At 44.5% G+C, this 20797-nt stretch overlaps 2 protein-coding genes across 4 annotated transcripts in view; one reads left to right on the forward strand and one right to left on the reverse strand.

Moving 5' to 3' along the window:
* Nucleotides 1–8924, forward strand: part of WSB2 (WD repeat and SOCS box containing 2) — a 25133-nt gene extending 16209 nt beyond the window's left edge. Inside the window, exons 5-9 of one of the 3 annotated variants that reach the window (XM_004379035.2) lie at nucleotides 3582–3682; nucleotides 5046–5218; nucleotides 5943–6053; nucleotides 6176–6283; nucleotides 6879–8294. In XM_004379035.2, coding sequence (XP_004379092.1) covers nucleotides 3582–3682; nucleotides 5046–5218; nucleotides 5943–6053; nucleotides 6176–6283; nucleotides 6879–7041 — 656 coding nt within the window. In that variant the 3' untranslated portion in view covers nucleotides 7042–8294. Of the gene's footprint in view, nucleotides 1–3581; nucleotides 3683–5045; nucleotides 5219–5942; nucleotides 6054–6175; nucleotides 6284–6878 lie in introns of all 3 variants that reach the window. The other 2 variants (XM_004379034.2, XM_023733767.1) reach the window with 2 other exon arrangements.
* A 148-nt stretch (nucleotides 8925–9072) lies between these two features.
* On the reverse strand, nucleotides 9073–19433 carry RFC5 (replication factor C subunit 5). The gene is made up of 11 exons (XM_004379036.2): nucleotides 19208–19433; nucleotides 17459–17523; nucleotides 17052–17188; nucleotides 15814–15893; nucleotides 15112–15185; nucleotides 13763–13922; nucleotides 12962–13043; nucleotides 12431–12560; nucleotides 11817–11894; nucleotides 10708–10762; nucleotides 9073–9603 (listed from the first exon to the last, which is right to left on the reverse strand). The coding sequence occupies exons 1-11, from the start codon at nucleotides 19273–19275 to the stop codon at nucleotides 9507–9509; spliced, it is 1026 nt and encodes a 341-aa protein (XP_004379093.1). The 5' UTR covers nucleotides 19276–19433; the 3' UTR covers nucleotides 9073–9506.
* Nucleotides 19434–20797: the final 1364 nt, after the last annotated feature.

Here is a 20797-nt window from a genome sequence, read left to right on the forward strand (position 1 = left end):
GGAGTGGACAGCCCCATAAAACCAAATGGGACTAATGAGGTACAGCAGTCTAGGGACAAGGGCCAGAAGGCAGAAGGGGACAAGGAAGCTGGTGATAGGGAACCCAAGGTTGAGTAAGGATACTGTTGATGTGAGGTTGTTAACCATTGTCATAGGGCAACATGTGTACTGTTAAATGAGAAACTATTTTGTTCTGTAAGCCTTCATCTAAAGTGAGAGTAGCAGCACAATTGGAAGAGCGTAGTCGATGTCACTGAACTGTGCATGTAGAAATTTTTGAAATGGTGTGTCTTTGGCTATGTGTATTTTCACCAAAAAAAAGGTTGAGAAGGGAGAGGGTTGACATGTTGTGGGGTTAACCAATGTCATAAAACAATATGTGTACTACTGTTTCATGAGAAACTATTTGTTTTGTAAGCCTTCACCTGAAGTACAATAAAAAAAAAAATTTATTTATAAATACACATACCTATAAACTTTGTAAATACATATGCATGACCATATACATGTTTATTAAAAATTCTTTTTTCCTTTTGGTTTTTTTGGTTGGCTCTTTCTTTTTTGGTTCTTCCTCTTATCTTCCCTTCGGTTGCATTTCCCTCTCTACCCCACCCCCTGCCATCTGCTAACCCACGTTAAGAAACTTGTGTATCAGAGTGGGAGAGAAATGTAGAGCAAAATTCAAACTCATAAATAAGACCAGACTTACTGGTCTGGTAGAGCTCTGGCCCTTAGACACCCTTCAAACCTAGAAGCGAACCCACTCCCGGAGATGAGCTTTCAGGCCCGCAAAATGAACAAGAACACCAGTAGGAGATGTGCACCTCAGGACAGTCATCTGTATGAGACTGAAAGGGCGGCATCTGCCCAAAAGCAAAGTGCAGAAGGACGGTAGGGGCGGGAAAGCTGGGCGAACGGGCCTGGGGAACCCAGGGAGGAAGTGGGGAAATTGCTGACACATTCAGGGATTCGCAGCCAATGTTACAAAACAAGCTGTGTGTAAACTGTTCAATGGGAAACGAATTTGCTCTGTAAACTTGCACCTAAACAACAATAAAATGTTCAAAGTAAATAAACTCACTAGCAGAGCCTAGTGTATAACTTTCCATATTTTTCTCTAATTGTGTAAACCCATTCAGTAAACCCAAAGTTAAGTGCTCGACCACCAGTCAAAAAGTTGGTGGTTCAAATCCACCCAGAGGTGCCCCAGAAGACAGATCTGACGACCTGCTTCTGAAAGGTCACAGCCTTGAAAACCCTATGGAGCAGTTCTGCTCTGCACATGGGGGGTCACCGTGAGTCTGAATCAACTCAACAGCAACTAACAACAATACAGACACACACATAAACATTCAGGCATTTGGGGGTTATTTTGTGAAGTGAGAAATGCTCTTCATTTTTTTTTTTCTGCATGTTGCTTTTTTTCATTAAACAATGCAAAATCTATAGCTCTAATACCACCTGCATTAAAGGAGTGGATATGCCCTCATGTAGTCAGCCATTCCCCCATGAATGACATTCAATTTTTCTAAAATCTGAGACCCAGGAAGATTATGTGAGTAATCTTGGTTATGCACTGAGTAAACCCAAGTTTGTCTGGCTCCAGGGCACGTGTCCCTAATGACTCCACACCTGCTCATCTGACACCCCAGCAAAGGTTGAGGAGAGTGAGAGTCTGGAATGGGATCCTTGTGATGATGGGGAAACCATTCAGGGTACTTGAGGTTGGAGATCTGATAAGAATGTTCTCTGCTACCAAAATCCAAAACCAAACCCACTGCCGTCGGTTCAGTTCCGACTTAAAGTGACCCTATAGGACAAAGTAGAACTGCCCCATGGTTCCCAAGGCTGTAAATCTTTACAGAATTAAACTGCCATATCTTTCTCCTGCAAAGTGGCCCTTTAATCACTGCGCCACCAGGGCTTTCCTACTGAAGGCTACCTTATTTTATGTGCATCCTTGCCCTGCTGGTCTTGTAGTTTTGTTTTTAATTTTATTGTGCTTTAGATGAAAGTTTACAGCGCAGATTAGTTTCTCATTCAAAAATTTATACACAAATTGTTCTGTGACATTGGTTGCAATCCCCGCAATTGTCAGCACTCTCCTCCTTTCCACTCTGGGTTCCCCATGTCCATTAGTTCAGTTTTCCTGTCCCTTCCTGCCTTCCCGTCTTTGCTTTTGGGCAAGTGCTGCCCATTTGGTCTGGTGTACTTGAACTAAGAAGCGCGTTCCTCACGTGTTACTGTCTGTCTTATAGGCCTGTCTAATCTTCGGTTGAAAGGTGGATTTAGGGAGTGGCTTCAGTTCTGAGCAGGGTGTCCAGCAGCCATAGTCTTGGATTTCCTTCCGTCTCTCTCAGACCAGTAAGTCTGGTCTTTTTTTTTTGTGAATTTGAATTTTGTTCCACATTTTTCTCTCATTCTGTCCAGGACCCTCTATTGTGATCTCTGTCAGAGTGCTCAGTAGTGGTAGCCAGGCACCATCTAGCTCTTCTGGGCTCAGGCTGGTGGAGGCTGTGGTTTGTGTTGTCCATTAGTTTTTTGGACTAATATTTTCCTTGTGTCTTTGTTTTTTTTCATCCTCCTTTGCTCCAGATGGGATGGGACCAATAGATGTATCTTAGATGGCCACTCGCAAGCTTTTAAGACCCCAGAAGCTACTCACCAAAGTAGGACGTAGAACGTTTTTTCTTTATGAACTATGTTATGCCGGTTGACCTAGATGTCCCGAGACCATGGTCCCCAGCCTTTAGCCCCAGTAACTCGATCCCTCAAGGTATCTGGATGTGTCTAAGAAGCTTCTATGACTTTGCCTTGGTCAGGTTGTGCTGACTTCCCGTATATTGTGTGTTCTTTCCCTTCACCAAAGTTACCACTTGTTTACTATCTAGTTAGTGATTTCCCGTCCCCACCTCTCCCCTCCCTCATAACCATCAAAGATTGTTTTTTTCTGTGTGTAAACCTTTTCTTGGGTTTTTGTGATAGTGGTCTCATACAACATTTGCCCTTTTATGATTGACTTATTTTACTCAGCATGATGCCCTCCAGTTATGTTGTGAGATATTTCACGGACTCATCATTGTTCTTTGATCATTGTGTAGTGTTCCACTGTGAGTATGTACCATAGTTTATCCATTCATCTGCTGATGGGCATTTAGGTGGTTTTCATCTGTTTGCTGTTGTGAACAATGTTGCAATGAACATGGGTGTGCATATGCCTATTCTTGTGATGGCTCTTTCTTCTCTAGAAAAGGATATATTCCTAGGAGTGGTACTTCTGTTTCTAGCTTTTTAAGGAGGTGCCATATCGTTTCCCATAGTGATTAGTCTTGTAGTTTTTGATGAACTGGTAGACAGTAATTTCCCTTGGGCATTAGAATATCGTTTTAATAGGTTTCTGGTGTTTAAATGACAAATCCTGCCATTTTGCTTTCTCTGCATTAAAGCAGTGGGCTTTGGACTTCAGCTAATAGAGAACCAGATTGATGTATTGGGTGGGTGGGGCATTACTACCGGTCCTTTGTCTTCCTGCTTTGCCATTTTAAGGGTTGGTTCACCATTTACTTCTTTTTTTCTGCCAGGTAAACAGATCCAGGTGTTAACGGGCCACCTGCAGTGGGTATACTGCTGCTCTATCTCCCCGGACTGCAGCATGCTGTGTTCTGCAGCTGGAGAGAAGTCTGTAAGTCTCAAATGCTGGGTGCCGTTTCCTCTATGGCTTTAGTTCAGGGAGACGTAGAGGTCTGGAGCAGATCAGCCCCAACTGGAGGCACTGGTGGGCCCTGGCCTCCTCCTGCAGATTCGCTTTTGATTTGCACTTCTAACGTGAACCCAGAGAGAGGAGGTATTTGAAAAAGTAGGTTTGCTCCCATCATCAGAGGGCTGTGTGCCTTTACAAAACGATAAAGGGGCATTTTTTACTTTCTTTTCCCCTTGGAGTCTAAGATTTTAAAAGTTGCAGCCCACAGTGGATCCAAATTTCCTTTGAACCTGTTACGTTCATCTAATTAAGATTTCCAATTCAAATCAGAAAATGTACAGTTACTTGTTGACCTTTGCTGTGAAATCCTGTCTGTTTAAAAAAAAAAAAAAAAAGTATTGGAAGCCCAAGAGCCATTTGGGAACAGGTTGTGTTTGAATTCTGTATTTGCATTGAGGTGTTTGCTGTGACTAATTCATGGAAGTTGAGAGTTCACTGTTTTGTACGGCCCAGTCGGTTGATCATTCGTTTGAGGTTTGGAACTCTGTGAAAGTGAGTTATCTTAAAGAAAAGAAAATGCTGTTTTTGTTTAATGATTTTCAAAAAGGCTGAAAGTGATGAGCTGGGTCAGACATAACAGTCTTTGAGCAGATTTCCATGGTTCAGTAGACACGGTGGGGGAAGGGGAGTGTAGAATGGCAAGCCAGGGTGCCACTGCTTTGTGGGGAGCCCTGGAGTTCACCTGTGGCCCCTACTTTTGGTTGTAAGTGGAGAGAAAAGGTAGCAATTGGCTTCGGTCCTCCTCAGCACATATACCCTATTTGCAAACAGGGCTCAGAAGGGGAACTCAAGAGTCTCTACAGGTACATTTTAGCTGGCAGTCTTCCTAAGGTCTGCCTGGTTTATTCTCCCTCAGAGTAAGCTCTGGAACCTCTAGGTGGTGCAAATGGTTAACACACTTGGCTGCTAATGGAAAGGTGGGAGTTCTGTGCTACTCAGATGTGCCTCAGAAGAAAGGCCTGGTGATCTACTTCTGAAAAATCAGCCACTGAGAACCCTATGGAGCACAGGTCTACTTTGACACACATGGGGTCACCAAGAGTCAGACTAGACCGGACAGCACCTGGGTTAAAGTAGGCTTCATGAGCATGTCCTTTGGTTAGCACCTCCAGAATCCACACCTGTTACTTTATTTAATCTGTGTGATAACATTTGGCAGAACTGTAGAAAGGGGGTGGCTTCACCTGGCTGTGGGACTGAAGAGGGAAATGTGGGCAGTGCCTTTTCCGCGCTTTGTTTAAGCACTTGGTTAACATCCCTAACCAGCCCCTCTTGTTCTTCACAGGTCTTCCTATGGAGCATGCGCTCCTACACGTTAATCCGGAAGCTAGAGGGCCACCAAAGCAGTGTTGTCTCTTGTGACTTCTCCCCCGACTCAGCCTTGCTCGTCACAGCTTCTTACGACACCAATGTGATCATGTGGGATCCCTATACTGGCGAGAGGCTGAGGTCACTCCAGTAAGGACTGAACTGCTTAAGACTTCCTTGTGGGGTGACTGATGAGAAACGCATCTTGGATCAGACATGTGCCTCTTAGAGAGTGTGGGGCGTGGGAAAGGACAGCTGGGGTAAAAAGATGCAGTGGGTCTGGGACTGTTACTTAAATGCTTATTCCCAGGCAGTGGTGTGCGTGTGCGTGTCCCACTGTCAGTCACAGTCTCCAAATTAGACCTCAGTGTCTTCAACTCTTCTGCTCTAGGAGGCTGTCTGTGCGTCTGTGGATTCAGCATTATGAAACTTCAAAGTGACTTTTTATTTCCATTTACTAATAACTGTACTAACAAGTTCAGAACGATCCTCTTATCAAAAACCATTATTTCCAGAATGAAGTTTTATGCTTTCACAAACTTGGTCTACTTTTTCCTTTTGTCTCTGTTGTTTTGTGAAGCAAATAATAGTTAATCTTGCAGTTATCATGTATCTTAGCCTAAAAAAGACTTTCAGTTTGTACTGTGGCATTAAGTGAGGGTTGACCTACTTTGCATAAAGAAATCAGCACAAGGAGGTGTTAGTAACCCTTCAGCCCCCTCCACAGGATGCTTGGGGCCTTCTGAAATGCTCTTTTTTCCAGTCTGCTTTATCTTTGGTTTTCCTGAGCCTTTTCATAGTTTGGTCTCCTCCCTGGAGGGGGGGTGGGGTAGGCATCACTCCACCCCTCCCATCCAGTTTCTTTCCTCCTCAGTCACACCCAGCTTGACACCCCCATGGATGACAGTGATGTCCACATCAGTTCGCTGAGATCCGTGTGCTTCTCTCCTGAAGGCTTGTACCTTGCAACGGTGGCAGATGACAGGTGAGGAGGAGAAATCTGTTTGCTCAGCCTCCGATCAAGTGCTTGCGCGTAATTGCAGCATTACCTGCACAGCCTGGCCTCAGGTCAGTTCTGGTGTAAATGTGCGTTTCTCTCTCGTCCAGACTCCTCAGGATCTGGGCCCTGGAACTGAAAACTCCCATTGCATTTGCTCCTATGACCAATGGTCTTTGCTGCACATTTTTTCCACATGGTGGAGTTATTGCCACAGGGTATGTATGTTAGTTGAACAGATGGGTAGCAGTTTCTGTTGAGTGTACCATGTAGCTTTTTAGGGAAAGAAGGCATCTAGAATTTTCTTGCCTATGAGGTAGCGTTTAAGGGCATCCAACATTATTTAAAATTCTGATATTCCATTCTGCCAATATAGTTGATCACTTCCTCTTAATGTTTAACTTAAGTGTAATTAAAGATCTACAATTCGTACCACCTAATGGGCAAGACCACAAGAGGGCATGTATATTAAGAATTTGTATGGGAAACCATTTAGGGCAAAGAGACCACCTTACAGATAACATCTATAGTTCAGTAGGTGGCACTCTTCTCTCTGTTAATGTGAATAGTCTGATTTAGGTCTGTGCTGACAGAGATAAATCGCATTGGCATCAAAGGTGTTTTGGGTTTTTAAAATGCTGTCAGCAGCTTTAATTATTCAGCACCACAGCCTTTACCTCCATTTCTACAGTCCAGGTTGCCTTTGACTCTTGGAGTCCCCTGCTATTCAAGTCAAAGTAGATGCATTCATATCCATCACAATGAAGATAGACATCCAGCGTGTCTCAGCTACTGATTTCTCTTTTGTTTCAGGACAAGAGATGGCCACGTTCAGTTCTGGACAGCTCCTAGGGTCCTGTCATCACTGAAGCACTTATGCCGGAAAGCCCTTCGAAGTTTCCTAACAACTTACCAAGTCCTAGCACTGCCAATACCCAAGAAAATGAAAGAGTTCCTCACATACAGGACTTTTTAAGCAACGCTCCATGGAGTCGTGTTTTCTTTGTAGCAGGCTAAATCTTCCTGGCAAAGGAGTAGCTGGAGTAATGGGCCAGACATCTGGTCTTGGACGGAAGTACAGCTTCTGTTTGGGATTATGAATAGAATGTAGCAAAACCAGATTCCAGTGGACGAGTCCTGGGTCTTTTTCTCTGACCTGTGAAAGGCAGTCTAGAGGCGTGGATTCCACTCCTCCGGCCACAGAGCCTCACCGTAAATCTTAAGTCCACTCATAGACAGCAATGTTGAACTCTTTCTAGTCGTTTTGATTCAAAGTGCAGTTATTGATGTTGTTCTGCTAATAAAGTAACTGGGCCTCAAGAGCCTCTCTTTAGTGGCAGAGAAGTTAATTTCCCTCAACGGGAACGTGTGACTTCTGCCTAGTACCTATCATTGTTAGGTTTCTCCAGTACAGTGGTAGCTTGTTTAAAGTTTTCTCCTGCTGTGGTCAGAGCTACTTTGATGTTGGCAAGTGCTTTCCTTCCTCTGGCTCCCCTCTGATGCACAGGACAAAGTTTTCATGGAGCCATTTGGTATAAGGTGTTAGCTTAACTAATTCCAGGTGAATCAGAAGGTGTGTTCTTGACTGGTAAAGACACTATTATTGTTTCTAACAGTGGTGTGCATGTGCAGGAGATGACAAGTTTGTGTAAGATTACAACAGGATGTATTCCTCGACTGCATGACCTTTAAAATGGCTACTGAGTTTTCAGGAGTTTGCATATTTATTTGTGTTTTCTCAACGGATGTTAAGGTACAACTGTGTTTTTCTCAATGGTATCTAAAAACCATAGTCCTTAAGTCGAACAGTTGCGAGATGTCTCTTAATTGTGCAAAGAATTGGTGTTGTCGTCACTTTAGCTGACGTTCTTGTGTGAAATCTGTCTTTGCTGCTGAACCCCATTGGACTAATGAGCCGGTCTCAACTCTATCCCCTGAACAAAAATAGCTCTTTGAAAGCACTGTTCTCCTTCAGTGGCGTATAGTTACCCAATCAAGACACCTCATTCAAACACAATCTGCCTTAGGAAATTTAATATATTTTAAATTATTTTAAAAGAAATGCAACACTGTATCCTTTGGCTTTCTTAATGGGTTCTTTCTGGAGATCAGTTAACATTACAAAATTGTTGAGAAAGTAGAGGGCCGTCCTCTGTCACCTTTGTTACTGAAGAAAAATATTTCTTTTCAAAATGAGAGGCTTTCATTGAGGGGAAAAAACAGTTAAAAACTTTTGGTTCTTTGTTTCATTTTTTTCTATTAAGAAAAAAAATCACCTCTTAGAACAAGTAATATAAGATAGCTGAGAATGAACTGAATGTTTTAGTTTATGGTTATCTTGAAATATGACATATTGTATAGCCTGAGATCCCAGATGCCTTTCTGTTGGCCTCACCTGGCCATCAGCCTTCAGACCCCTGCTGGTGCCCCGAGGGAGCAGCTCTTCTGTGTTGGAAATAGCAGACTTCTCCCTTGCTAGGGAATAATCCAATACCTTTGTAAAGAATAGCCTGCTATGGAAAGTTTCTTCTGTGATTTCAGAGACGGAGAAGACTTTAATACAAATGCAAGCTGAGTTAGCTAGCATCTTCATACCTAGCTGAGGAGAGTCACTTGTAACAACCAAACTTTTTTTTTTTTTAAATAAAGAACGTGAACATAAATGCAGCATAACTGCTGTAAAATAAGCTGCTAAACTTTTGTACAAAAATCCCAGTCCTTTCAGTTCTAGGTTTAGTCAGGCTTAATCTCACATGTCTTGCATTAAACAAGTGAGCTTTGTACAACCACTGGTACCTAATGGCGTAGCTGAAAGGCTAACTCTGTTATATTTAAATTTTTTTTTCCTTCAGTCCACACCACAACTAGGAAGCTGCTGGTAACTTTTACTTCAAGAGGAGAAATAAAAAGTCCAGTTTTTAAAATAAGAGAATTGAGTCTGTTTTATAAGAGTATAATAGTCTTTGCCAGAAATCCGTTAATACCTATTTAAAGTAGATACAGAGACAGTGCCAAGATTATATATGTGAACTGAATTTTGGAGATCTGTTTACCCAGAGTTGAAAGACACATGGACCATGTTAGATTTGAAAGCCTTACATGATGTAAACCAAGATGGGGTAGGCCAGTTTCCTGTCATGTCATCCAAGCAACTGATGGGTAGAAGCCTTAAGGCTGACAAGTTTTATTTCCTCCTGTAAAATGGGCAGTACAATAAGATAACTGTACATTAAAACTGTTTTGCACATCCCTGCTCCAAACTGCCACAAACGCAGTACTTTCTGATGTCTGCCCACCCAAGCATGGGATGGAATCTTCCAAGACCTGGGGTGACTGTGGCTTTATCCCACCGGCCCAGGGCAGCAGTTTGTCCCGTAACTGAATGCTCCGGTCTCTGGTCACTGCTGGACCCTGAGAATTGTAGCAAATGGGCCTTGGTATCTAGGCCTGTGCAACGATCAGGTCTCTGGTGACTTGAAAAGCAGCAATAAGGGAACTCAGCTGAATCTTCTCACTGGTACCAAGAGAAAGTCTGTACCTAAAAGAAATTAAACAAAAGTTAAGACTAAAGAAGACCACGAACAGTTGCATTTGACAAGAGAACAACAGGGACCAAAGACTGAAAATCTATTGAGGGAGGGGAATGGGAAAGATAAAAATTTATCGTGGACAGAAATCTTGTATGTGTCCTCCTAATATTTTCTTCCCTGCCCTCAAACATTCATTTATAAATCTGATTCAAACTGGTGAGGAAAAATATTAAAAAAAAAAAAAAGAAAAAAAATTAGTTACCAGTAGCAGTGTTCTGAACTTTAACATTTCTCTGACTGTATAGAGATGTGCAGAATTTATGTGATCAAGGATTATTTCTTTATCCACAAAATGCACTAAGAAGAATTCTAACTAGGGTTTCCTTCCTCGTAACTAAGACATTTCACCAGGAATTTTGGTTGACGTATCTGTGGTTCTGTCTACTCAGTAAAGCAGGACATTGGCAGCTCTTCTTGCCACCTTTTAAGTACCCAGGCGAATGCAAAATCCTAATATTCACAAAGTGGTGAAAAGTGACCTAATTTGTTGATGTAAAAGTCAATGACCAGCAAATGAGTGTGCCTATGTTGACATCTATTTTGAACCCAATGCTTTGTTACTTAAATGACAGCTGCCAGCTCCACTGGGGGCTAATAATAGTGTTTACTGAACGAGGCAAAGTGGAAAATTGGGTTTATGTTTACTTTTCCCCCCAATATGCTTTAGTATGCCAAAATGCCATAACAACAGCTGGATCGCTGGTCGTCCCCAAAAGACCTAGATGTCGAGAACTCAAAATCTGACCGAAATAGGCATACCAGATAACAAGAGGATGTTCCAAATCAACGTGGGCCATGCTTTGCAAGTCTAAGAGACCTCTGTCTCAGATATGAAACTGACTGGGACCTGTCCTTTGTGTTTGAGTCACTTCTTCAAGTAAGCAACTCAACACACTTCCTCGCGTGTTTCATTCAGTAATACCACCAAGAACTAGATTATACAATGTATGAGTAATTTTGACAAAGAAAACAGTTGAAACCAAGCAGGCAGAAATAAAAACCCATGACAGAAAAAAGGAAAAGAATTAAAAAATGGGGAAATCAATACTCACTCGATGTCTGCCATTTTGATCAACAAATGTATTCGAACTGAAGACGGAAAGTCAACTGAGGAAAAACAAAATAAAATGAGTGAGGTGCGTCACTCCGTCCTATTTAAAAAAAAGTCACAATTATGAGCTTAAACATCATCTAGTTAACACTGAACTTCTCTTGCGGTCTCAGGCTTATCACTGGATACCACACCTGTAAGAAAGTAAAAATGGTGTCGTTTTTCACAGTGTATCCATTCCACTTTGATTCTTCATAGGGTAGCAAAAAAAAAATTATAGCAGTTGCCAAAGAGATCATAAGAACACGGAATAGTCATCGACACTGCTTTTTTAACATTGGATTCACAGCTTGAAAGCCGAGTTCTCACTTGCTGTCCCAGTTTCAAAAACAATTGATTTTGTAAAGTCGGTTCATACTCAGCTTCCGCAATGTAAGGGGCAGAACTGGGCTTGAGTCACCCATGTTTTGGGGCAGAAGTGGACACCCCAGCCAGGCATGCAGGGCCTGCAGAGGTGCAGATAGAACCAGTCATTGATCTGATGGAGTGTCTCAGCATGGAGGGAAAAGCTTCTCCACAAGGCTCACGGTGGATCACCTGGGGAGCCTGAAGAAATACTGACGCCCAGGACACCCCCAGAGGCTGACTGAATTGCTTTGGGTGAGTCCTGTCTGCCACCCTGGCTGAGAACCGCTTCTCTGTGTAGATGACACGAGCAAGCGTGAAACTCCATGAAGACCGCCTTTGGTTTACGTGAAGACAGATCTTCCTCCTCCCTCTTTCCTTTTGGGGAAAATATTCTTCTAGAAAAGTGAATCAAAATGCATATTTTATTACTGTAAAATATAAACCCCTGGAAGGGAGAAAATGTTAGCCTTCTGGAGTTTCTTTGCACTGTACCCCCAGCAGTTCTAGAGAATTTAAAAAGAGTGGTTTTGGAACAGTTTTCAACAGTAGCAAGACAAAACTGCTATAAACGAGGGGTCAGACTTATATTTCTGCACTGTTACTTGGCTTCAGGAATGAAGCCTTGTGTTCCCTTTTAGCCACCCTTAACCCCAAGCATGCCATCTGCCCACAGCTTCCAAACTAGGGGATGATGTAAGTTACCTCTGTGCACAAACAAGTGTATCTCTGTCAGGATGTCATGCAATGCCAACCCCTTCAGTGTTTTCAACTCCATGATATCTAGAGAAGAGAGGTTAAGGCAAAGGGAATAAGTTCCAGAACAAACACACTGCCAAGAATTCTGAATACAAAATACAGCATAAAATACATATTGGGCCCTGATTCTTATTTTTCTTATGTTTTTATCTGCAGTAAGGGCATTCTGAAAGATACATCTCCTCCCAGTAGAGAACAGAGCCAACTGCATCCCCTAAGAGGCTTTATTCCACTATACCTAGTTTTTCATTTTACAGCCAAACCAGAGTGACGCTGAGCACTTTAACATGATTGCACCTTCCCTCCCACAGCCTGACTGCTTTGCTTGCATCTGTGAGTGAAGCTGCTTCAAGCCTTGCCCAGGTCACAGCCCTTCAGGAAGAACTTCAGGATGCTACAGACAAGCATCCACCCACTCCACCTCCAGATACTCAGCTCCCTTGACAAGCTGACCAATCTTTGGCCAGCAAGGTGTGGGTGCTGGCTGCAGCCTGTGCTCCCGGGCCACCCACAGACCTCGGGCACCTAGTACACTGTTAGGAGGGCACAACAAAGGATACTCCTGTAGGCTGTGGTGAAGTCTTGATTCAACATCCAGTCCAGGATGTTGGCGATGTCTGACTTGAGCGGGTGCCCCGTGCAGGTGTAGACAGTCTCCTCTGTCACCTTCCCAAAGGCCATATTGGTGCTCTGTGCAGACGGGAGAATCACAGTAGCTGTCACAGCAGGACCTAAGCTGCCAGCAAGCCAGGAGGACACTGCTGAGGCAGCAGCAGGACATGGGCACAGCTCAACTCTCACGCCATCGCTTTTACGCTGGCAAGAGCGGGCCTCAGCACAGGTACTGCTGCTTGTCGGCTATGCTGCAGCTGCAGAATCCTTAGAATCCTTCCCTATCTTTCCCTTGTTGGCAACAAATTGTTCTTTCAACTAATCAAAACACAGACGGGGAATCTTTGGCATGTTTCAAGACCAAGGTCTTATGAGTTCTGGATATCTGAATTTACACACTTGTGGTGCTGTCAGTTATGTCTTTCTGGAAAACACTATTCTGAATGGTGATTCGAGATTTGCTACAAGTAAGACTGTACCTGCAAAATGTTCAGAGCCCTTCTCATATCTCCACTGGAAAGAGTTACAAGTGCTTTCATTCCGTCTTCACTTATATCAACTCTGAAAGAAAACAGGCAGTGGGATTTAGAGACCCCTTGAGAAGGCAGACATTCACCAGGGGAACAAGATGACCTGGAATGATTAAGCAAAAATGGAGTTAACAATACTCTCTTGGTCTATACAATGTAGAATTCACTCCAGTCTGTAGGGACTTGGGCTTCATGTAAGCAATCAAAGCCCACTCAAAATCTACAAAGACCCTTCTTTACGACCAAACATTCCTCTGTTGCGGAACTAGTCTAAATTATGCTCTTGGCGAGGCAAGAGTGCTGGAAACACAGCGCCGAAGCCCTTCCTTTAAAACAAGCAGTAGCTCAGGATGGCTCCTTACTTGGCATCTAATCACACAGAATGTAATGTCTCAGAACCTTCTCTTCTAGTCAAAAAAGCAAGAGGCATCTTAGCAGAAGGGACGCGGCAGCACGCAGCTTCCAATGACAGAAGAGTAGGAGGAAATTGGGACCACTTCCAAGGGAGGAGGATAGAATCAAGAAAAATCAAAAGAAACCAAATGACTTTTATGGGGGAGGAATGTCAGTGAGACAGCAGAAAGCATGAGAACAGCTAGCAGACCCTAATGCTTTCCCTGTGCCAGGTGCTCTGCTCAGTGATCTACAAAGGCATGTAGATCAGTTAAACCAGCCAGTCACCCCATGGCCCCACTTACACTATACTCGGTCCCCAAAGCCCTCACCTTTCCTGCTTTTCAGTATACTCACTTCTCTTCTTCCACGACATGTTCCAAACGTGGGACCATCAGTTCAGGAGTCAGGGGACCGAATCGGAACCTCGTACACCGTGACTGCAAGGCGGGGATGATCTTCGACAGGTAGTTACAGATGAGGCAAAATCTGGTATTCTCAGTAAACTTCTCAATCACTGGCAAGGGGAAACAAAACCACCTCAGGTCTCAGTCCATTCCGATTCTTCAAAGAGCCCTGGAAGTTTCTACCGCCACATGGAGGGGTACAGGAAAAGATTCGCAAAGGCAAACACATGGGGATGCTGCTGGCCACTAAAGAGGGCATCACCGGGGTATCCAGGATTGGGGATCAACCACTCCCTTCTCAGCACTGACAAACATGTCCCCTCTGTAAGATTTCACAAAACACTTCCTTTTTCAGGATTCCTGCGGTCTTGCCATTCCATCCCATTAAAGTATGAGTCCCAGTACTCCTGCCCTTTCATGTAAAATTATATTTGATGGGTTGATGATGTTCCACCTTCTACCATGCGGGGCTCTCTGGAGGGATGGCTTTTTGCAGACTCTACAGTGAGCCTTCTCTGGAAGCCTTAGAGCACTCGAGAGAGCAATGACCTGAATTCAGAGACGCTCAGAACACCAGTTTCACTTCGTAGGTACCCAGTGTTCTGCTCGGGGAGCTGCCCAGACTGACAGTAGCTCAGCTGAACAAGAGGCCGAAGAAGGGCTGCCAAAGCTGCTCGGACCAGCGATTCTAACCCTCCTCCTCTTCCTACAGATGTGCTGTACCCGCTCCATCCCCCAAAACTCTGAGACACTGCTCTTCTCTCGTGGCCAATTATCCTCAGAATCCTAATGAGGGCGACTACCAATGTCCTTTAAGAGAATTTAACTGCCTTAGCCCTGCAAAGGGCTGAGACAAACACACAGGATACTCTCCCTTCCCCACCAAATCACCCCCTTGGCAAGTAGGAAAGAAATGTCAGCTTTCTGAGTGTGGCAAACTTCAGGTATTAGTTTCCGGGCTATTTTGTATCTAAGGGTATGAAGAGCAGAAAGGTCTACCCAGGGATTTAGGAATGAAGGACTTTCCATAACCTCCCATCAAATGATACAAATTCTCATCCCTGAAAATGAATCCCCCGAAAGGGGAGGAAACACCAGTGCTCATGCTCTCATGCTGAACCTGAAAGAGGAGCCCCCACCCGCAACACAGAGATACTTTGTCTAGATCATAAGGTGGGAGAAAAGTATTGAGATTTCTCTGGGCCAGAGGATGGACTGAATGAAAACTAAAAACAAGCCATGCCATGTCTCATGTCCAAAGTTCCCACTTCTTTCAATGAACTCATCAGCCCATCTTACCTCTCCTCAGGGCATTCTGGGCGTCTTGAGTCATGGCATCAGCTTCATCCAAGATCACTAGCTTAAAGCCTTTCCTAGGAAAACAACAGCACCTTCTAAAGATCTCTGCAATCTGTCTCCAACTTCCAGGCACAAACCCTCAGCTCCACATGTGCCACTAGGCCCTCTGGCCCAGAACTCTGACCGAAGCAGACACGTGCGGTCAAACAGAAAGGAACTGGCCAGAATTCCCTCAACCCTTCGTGGGAAATGAAGTCTAGCTTCTGTGCATCTGCTACATTGTGTTTTCTGGTACGCTCTTCTCTCTTTGCACAGTCTCCTATCACCACTTCCTTCCACCACCTTCACTCATGCCTAACTCTCCATCTCTTCACCACCATCCCAGTTAGCTTTCCCCATCTCAATTCATTTTTATTTGATTTCAAACTACCTCATCTGGTCTTACTTAGGATATAATCAGTCCTCAGTTAACGAGTAAAACAAAGTGAATGCTTTCCTAAAGAACTCACTAGTACAAGTTATTTTATATTTACATCGGAACACTTCTTACCACCATCTCCACAACTTTATCTCTTTTTCATGGATACTTTTGACAAAGTCATTTTTCACCTTGATGAACTGGTAAAGGGGAGGATTTAAAGATTAAGCTTTATCATCTCATTGATCACAATCTCTAGAGAGAAAAAGCCAAATAATTCTTACTTAAATATTGTCCTTGTGCTAGCAAAGCTGAGGATTGGTCCCCGAACAATATCTATTCCTCGGTCATCTGAAGCATTCAGCTGAATGTGGAAGAGAGAAGCCAGAATAAAAAGCGTGTTGGTATGCTACCCATGAATTCTCAGTTTTAATGTATCTTTTCTTCAGTCCAGCAAGTTGGGCCTCTAGGTCTAATGACAGAGATCATCATTACAAAAAAAAAAAAACCCAAAAAACTCACAGTTGTAGTCAAACATTAAAACTCACTAGATGTCTATTACATTCTGGAAGGCAAACAACTGTTTGTCTGCCACCCTTTGAGGACGCTCCCTTGGCCATAAATGGCAGGAATAATTAATCGGCCGGGTCATAGTGCACAGCACCTCTGGCATGAGCAGAACGATGCTAATTTTAGCTACAACAACCTAGCACAGCCCAGAGGTTACCCGATTGTTAATACGCTGAAGTAAGAATGCTGGTGGCAGCAAGACTCTTAAGATCCATATCTAAAAAGTAAGTTAAGCATTTTTTTCTTGACAAAGTCAATAGACATTGTTCAGATTTTTGTCATCTATCAAAGTCCCAGCAGTAAGCAGATGGCACGCTCAAATCCAGTTATTTGAAGAGAATTAAATGAAGGGATATTTTAAAAAGTGTTGGTGGGGTGTGGGGAAGCCACAAGGGATATGCAATACCTCAGGGACTACTGAGGCCTCTTACCACCCCCAAACCTGGAGGGGGAAGGGAGTGGTGGTGGGACCTGGAGAGGGCTGTGCCCTGCAGGGAGGGATACTGCCAGCCTGTGGTAGGCTGGGGGTCTGCCTTATTCTCCTCCTTCCCCTGGCCCCTATTAGCCCAACTTAACCAGGAGCCAGAGAGAGAGGAAGCTTGTAATCAGTAGAGTTCAGCCTTCCAGGGCAAGAACTGGGTGGAGAAATGCAGAGAACAGGTATGGAGGGGCGCATGGGAGATGGCCAGCCACTAAGTGACCGTAAGCGTGCTTGGGTAAAAGCGGGCACAGCAAACAACAACTCCTAGCTACAACTGCCCTCCAGCTGCCGGATGCCAATCCAGACCAAAACAGCCATAGCAGGAAAAAGCAAATTAAAATCTCGTATCCCATATTTGCTTCTGTTTCAATTGCCAGTGGGGAAACTTACTTTTAGAGTAAAGCTAAACTTGCAGAAATGAAGGTTATAGGTTGTTATTAGTTACTGTGGAGGAAGACTAATCCTATTTACCTCCAAGACCATGGAGCCAAATTCTTTATCTTTGTAGAGCTGTTTAGCACAGGCCAGGATGGTGGACGTCTTCCCTGTTCCGGGAGGACCATAGAGAAGCAGGTGTGGCAGTCGGTCCTCACTGATAAATTTTTGAACTGAGGATTGGGAAGAAAGAGAGACACCATCAGTCTCTTTGAGCCGCTTCATTCACTGTGGGTCCTTGAGTTGTCCGTGAATGCACTTCAACCCAATGCCATGGTCAAACACAGACGCAGGAATGAAAAACCTGATGGACTCAACTCTGAAAGCTACATTCCATGAAGCCCGATCAGATTCTTCAAATTATTACTCAGCAAAGATAATATACCCAAGAAATTCACGTAGGTTCTTCAACTAAGATAACAGCAACTGACGGGGATACTTACTGGTACTCAAAATGTCCTGATGAGAAATGAGATCATTTAGTGTCTGTGGCCGGTACTTTTCAACCCTGAAATACAATTTAGCATATAAACGCAAGAACACTTTGTTATGTACAGCAGAATCCTTTCAAATCCTAAAAGAGGAAGAGAAACAAACACCTATCAAATTTTAATATAGACCAGTCGTTCTCAACCAGGGCGATTTTGTCCCCCAGGGGACATTGGGCAATGTCTAGAGACATTTTTGGTTGTCATAACTGGAGTGGGGGGTGGGTAGGGACCAGGGTGCTGTTAAATATCCTACAAGGCACAGGTGGGTCACCCTCCCCCGCCCAACACACGAATTACCTGGCCCAAAATGTCAACAGTGCTGAGATTTAAAAACCCTGCTCTAATCCCACCTTTCCAGCTGCCTGCCCATAATCTCAACCTCGATGGGCACCTACTGTTTCAAAGAGAAATCAAAATTAAACTCGTACCCAAATGTCCATCAACAGATAAATGGATAAACAAATATGTTATATCCATGTAATGGAATATTATTCAGCCAACCCCCCCAGCGGCTCGACGGGGAGAAAGACTTGGCGATCTGCTCCCATAAAGATTACAGCCTAGAAAACCCCATGGGGCAGTTCTACTCTGTCACACAAGGTCACTATGACTCGAAAATCGACTCACCGGCACCCAACAACAACAATTCAGCCATAAAAAGGAATGAAGTACTGATACATGCTAGGACGTGGATGAACCTGGAAAACATTATGCTAAGTAAAAGAAGCCAGACACAAAAGGCCACATAGTGTACGAGTCTTCATGTGAAATATCCAGAATAGGCAAAGTCAGAAAGCAGATTAGTAGTCGCCAGGAAAGGGGGTGGGGGGCACTGCTTAACAGGTATGGGATTTCCATTTGGGTGATGAAAAAGTTCTGGAACTAGGTAGTGATGATGGTTGCACAACATTCTTAATGTACCTAATGCCACTGAATTGTACATTTTAAAATGGTTACAATAATCAATTGTATGTTATGTGTTTCTTACTATAATACTAAAAAAAAAAGATAAAAAAAAAACTGAACTCGTTATTAGACAACAACAATTTGGAGTTTTTCAAAATCAAGCCAAATCCAACCAAAGTCTTTAAAGCATTACACAGTTGTGGAAGTAGGATGGTTATGATCATCAAGCCTTTTTCTGGCCCTGGTGTCTTATGCAATTCATTTACTTTTCCTAAGACTAAGTGTTCTCACCTGTAAAACAGGAATGAGTTAATGCACCCCAAACATCCAATAGGGTGCCTATCGCACAGAAAGCCATTTAATAAATGTTAGCTAGGGAGTATTGCTATTTTAGCTATGTATTATGTGTGTATGTATGTATTTAAGGGATTGATAAGTAATCGCGTCGAAGAATTTGGCTATCAAGAGGGAAGAGGCGATTCTGGCATGGAAGCCAAATGCAAGGTGTCAGAAGACGTAGGGTCGAATCCCTTTGCTGTCACTAAGGTGCGAAAACCGCTTTCTTTTGCGACAAATGGGATTCGGAAGCAGGGGTGGAGGGGGGTGCATGAGACTCGGCAATTAAGGTCCTAAACAGAACGCGGGAGAGGATGGCGGGTGTCCAGGCAAACCTCTGTCTCCCTCCCCGGCCGCGGGTCCGGGGGCGGCGGGGTGAGCTCGGCCGGGGCCCGGCCACCTCCGCACCGCCTCCCGCGCGGCCGACCTCTCCACCGCGGCAGCCGGGCCTCCTCCTACCAGGGCAGGTTCCTGCTCGTGGCCGCCGCAGGCTGTTGTTGCTGCTGCTTGAGCACTGAGGTCTCCATGGCGGGGAGACGGAGGTGTCTGGGTCCACTGGGATCGCAGCGTCCCGCAGGAGCCAGCAGAGAGTAGCCGCGATCCGTCCCCGGACCCTCGCACTTAGAGTTCGCGCGCAAAAGTAACTCTCGCGAGACTTCCTGCCCGCTTCCGACTTCCTTCCTGGGTCCCGCCCTCTCTGTGTTGTTAAAGCGCAGGTTGCCTGGTTACCGAAAGGCGCTGGCCAACAACCTCTCGTTCATTCTGTCTGTGCTCTTTCAGCCCGCGCTGTGGTAGCTGTGGTGCGCGGGGCTTCCCGAGCCCAGGGAGAGAAGGAGCGGGAGAGGCAAGGCCGCCCTCTGCAGCTGCCAGTCTTTATTATTACAAATTAGGATCTCACCGCCAAGGCCAATGCCAGCCATCCTCTGACACATGACCAAGGTTCAAACGTTTACCGTTCAAAGCAGAAAGCTACAGCTAAAAAAAATTCTAAGGAAAAAACAACCCCAAGAGACACGGCTAGTTCTTGAATGTAGATGCCCATCTGCAAAAAGGCAACACCTTTTGACCCCAAAGCTCTGAGATGAATGTTTGGAGTTGAAAACTCCAAACACCAACCTACCTGTTTCCTGAATCCGTGTCCCTCACCCAACACAGTTTAGAGAACCGCCTCCAGAAAACAAAAGAAATTCCCAGTTAGGTTAAAATACGAAATTGGAAGAACTAAATAATAAATATAGAGGACAGGGTCCCTTTGATATGAAGATACCGAGGAACTGACATCAAAATTTTAGTGCTTTTTTTCTGAGGTGAGGGGATTCTGAGCCACTTTTATTTCTGAGATGGGAAGCTTCTGGCTGGCAGCTGGGAGAAGCTAAGCTGCCATTTTCTCTCCGTTGGGCCTCGGTACAACTGCGCCGACCCAATGACTTCGGCATCATCACAGGAGGTGTCCACCAATCCTGATGGACCACGCCCCTTAACACACCCCGAAGAAGAGCCCACGCCTACTCTGTTTCTTCCCGTATATAAACCCCTGTGCCAGCCGAAAGCCATCTTGACGAGGCGGGTCCCGTTGTGCTGCTTTCGTTGGCTAACCAAATGAAGTTTTTGTTCTTTCCCCTTTGCCCTACTCCTGCCTCAGTGTCTCGTCGAGTGAGACTTGGAGGTCCGGTAACATTTTCTTCTTTTTTGCTGCTGTACTTTCCAGCAAATATGGGTGTCTTACATGCATAATAAAGTGTGCCAGCTGTTGTTTTTTAAACATGTTGAGAAAGGCAAAACTGATCGGGAGGCTATGAAGCTGGGGTCATCAATGTTCTGATTCAGAAGTTGTGGTGCTCTTTGCATGTCATTATCTCACCGCCGTCTGCTGTAGGAACAGAACAGAGGGACATTGGGCACATATATATGGTAGTTACGGCTTCACCCTGGCCCTTGCCTGGAGATCCAAAAGAAGGAGGTCAGATGTGGCTTGTGGTATGATAGTGCCCCACCCCCTGCTTCCTCCAAAGGCCAGCTTTCACCCTGGTTGCTCAGATCATATGCATG

Source organism: Trichechus manatus, unplaced genomic scaffold (genome assembly GCF_000243295.1).
Source record: "Trichechus manatus latirostris isolate Lorelei unplaced genomic scaffold, TriManLat1.0 scaffold00061, whole genome shotgun sequence".
NCBI classification, from domain to species: Eukaryota; Metazoa; Chordata; class Mammalia; order Sirenia; family Trichechidae; genus Trichechus; species Trichechus manatus.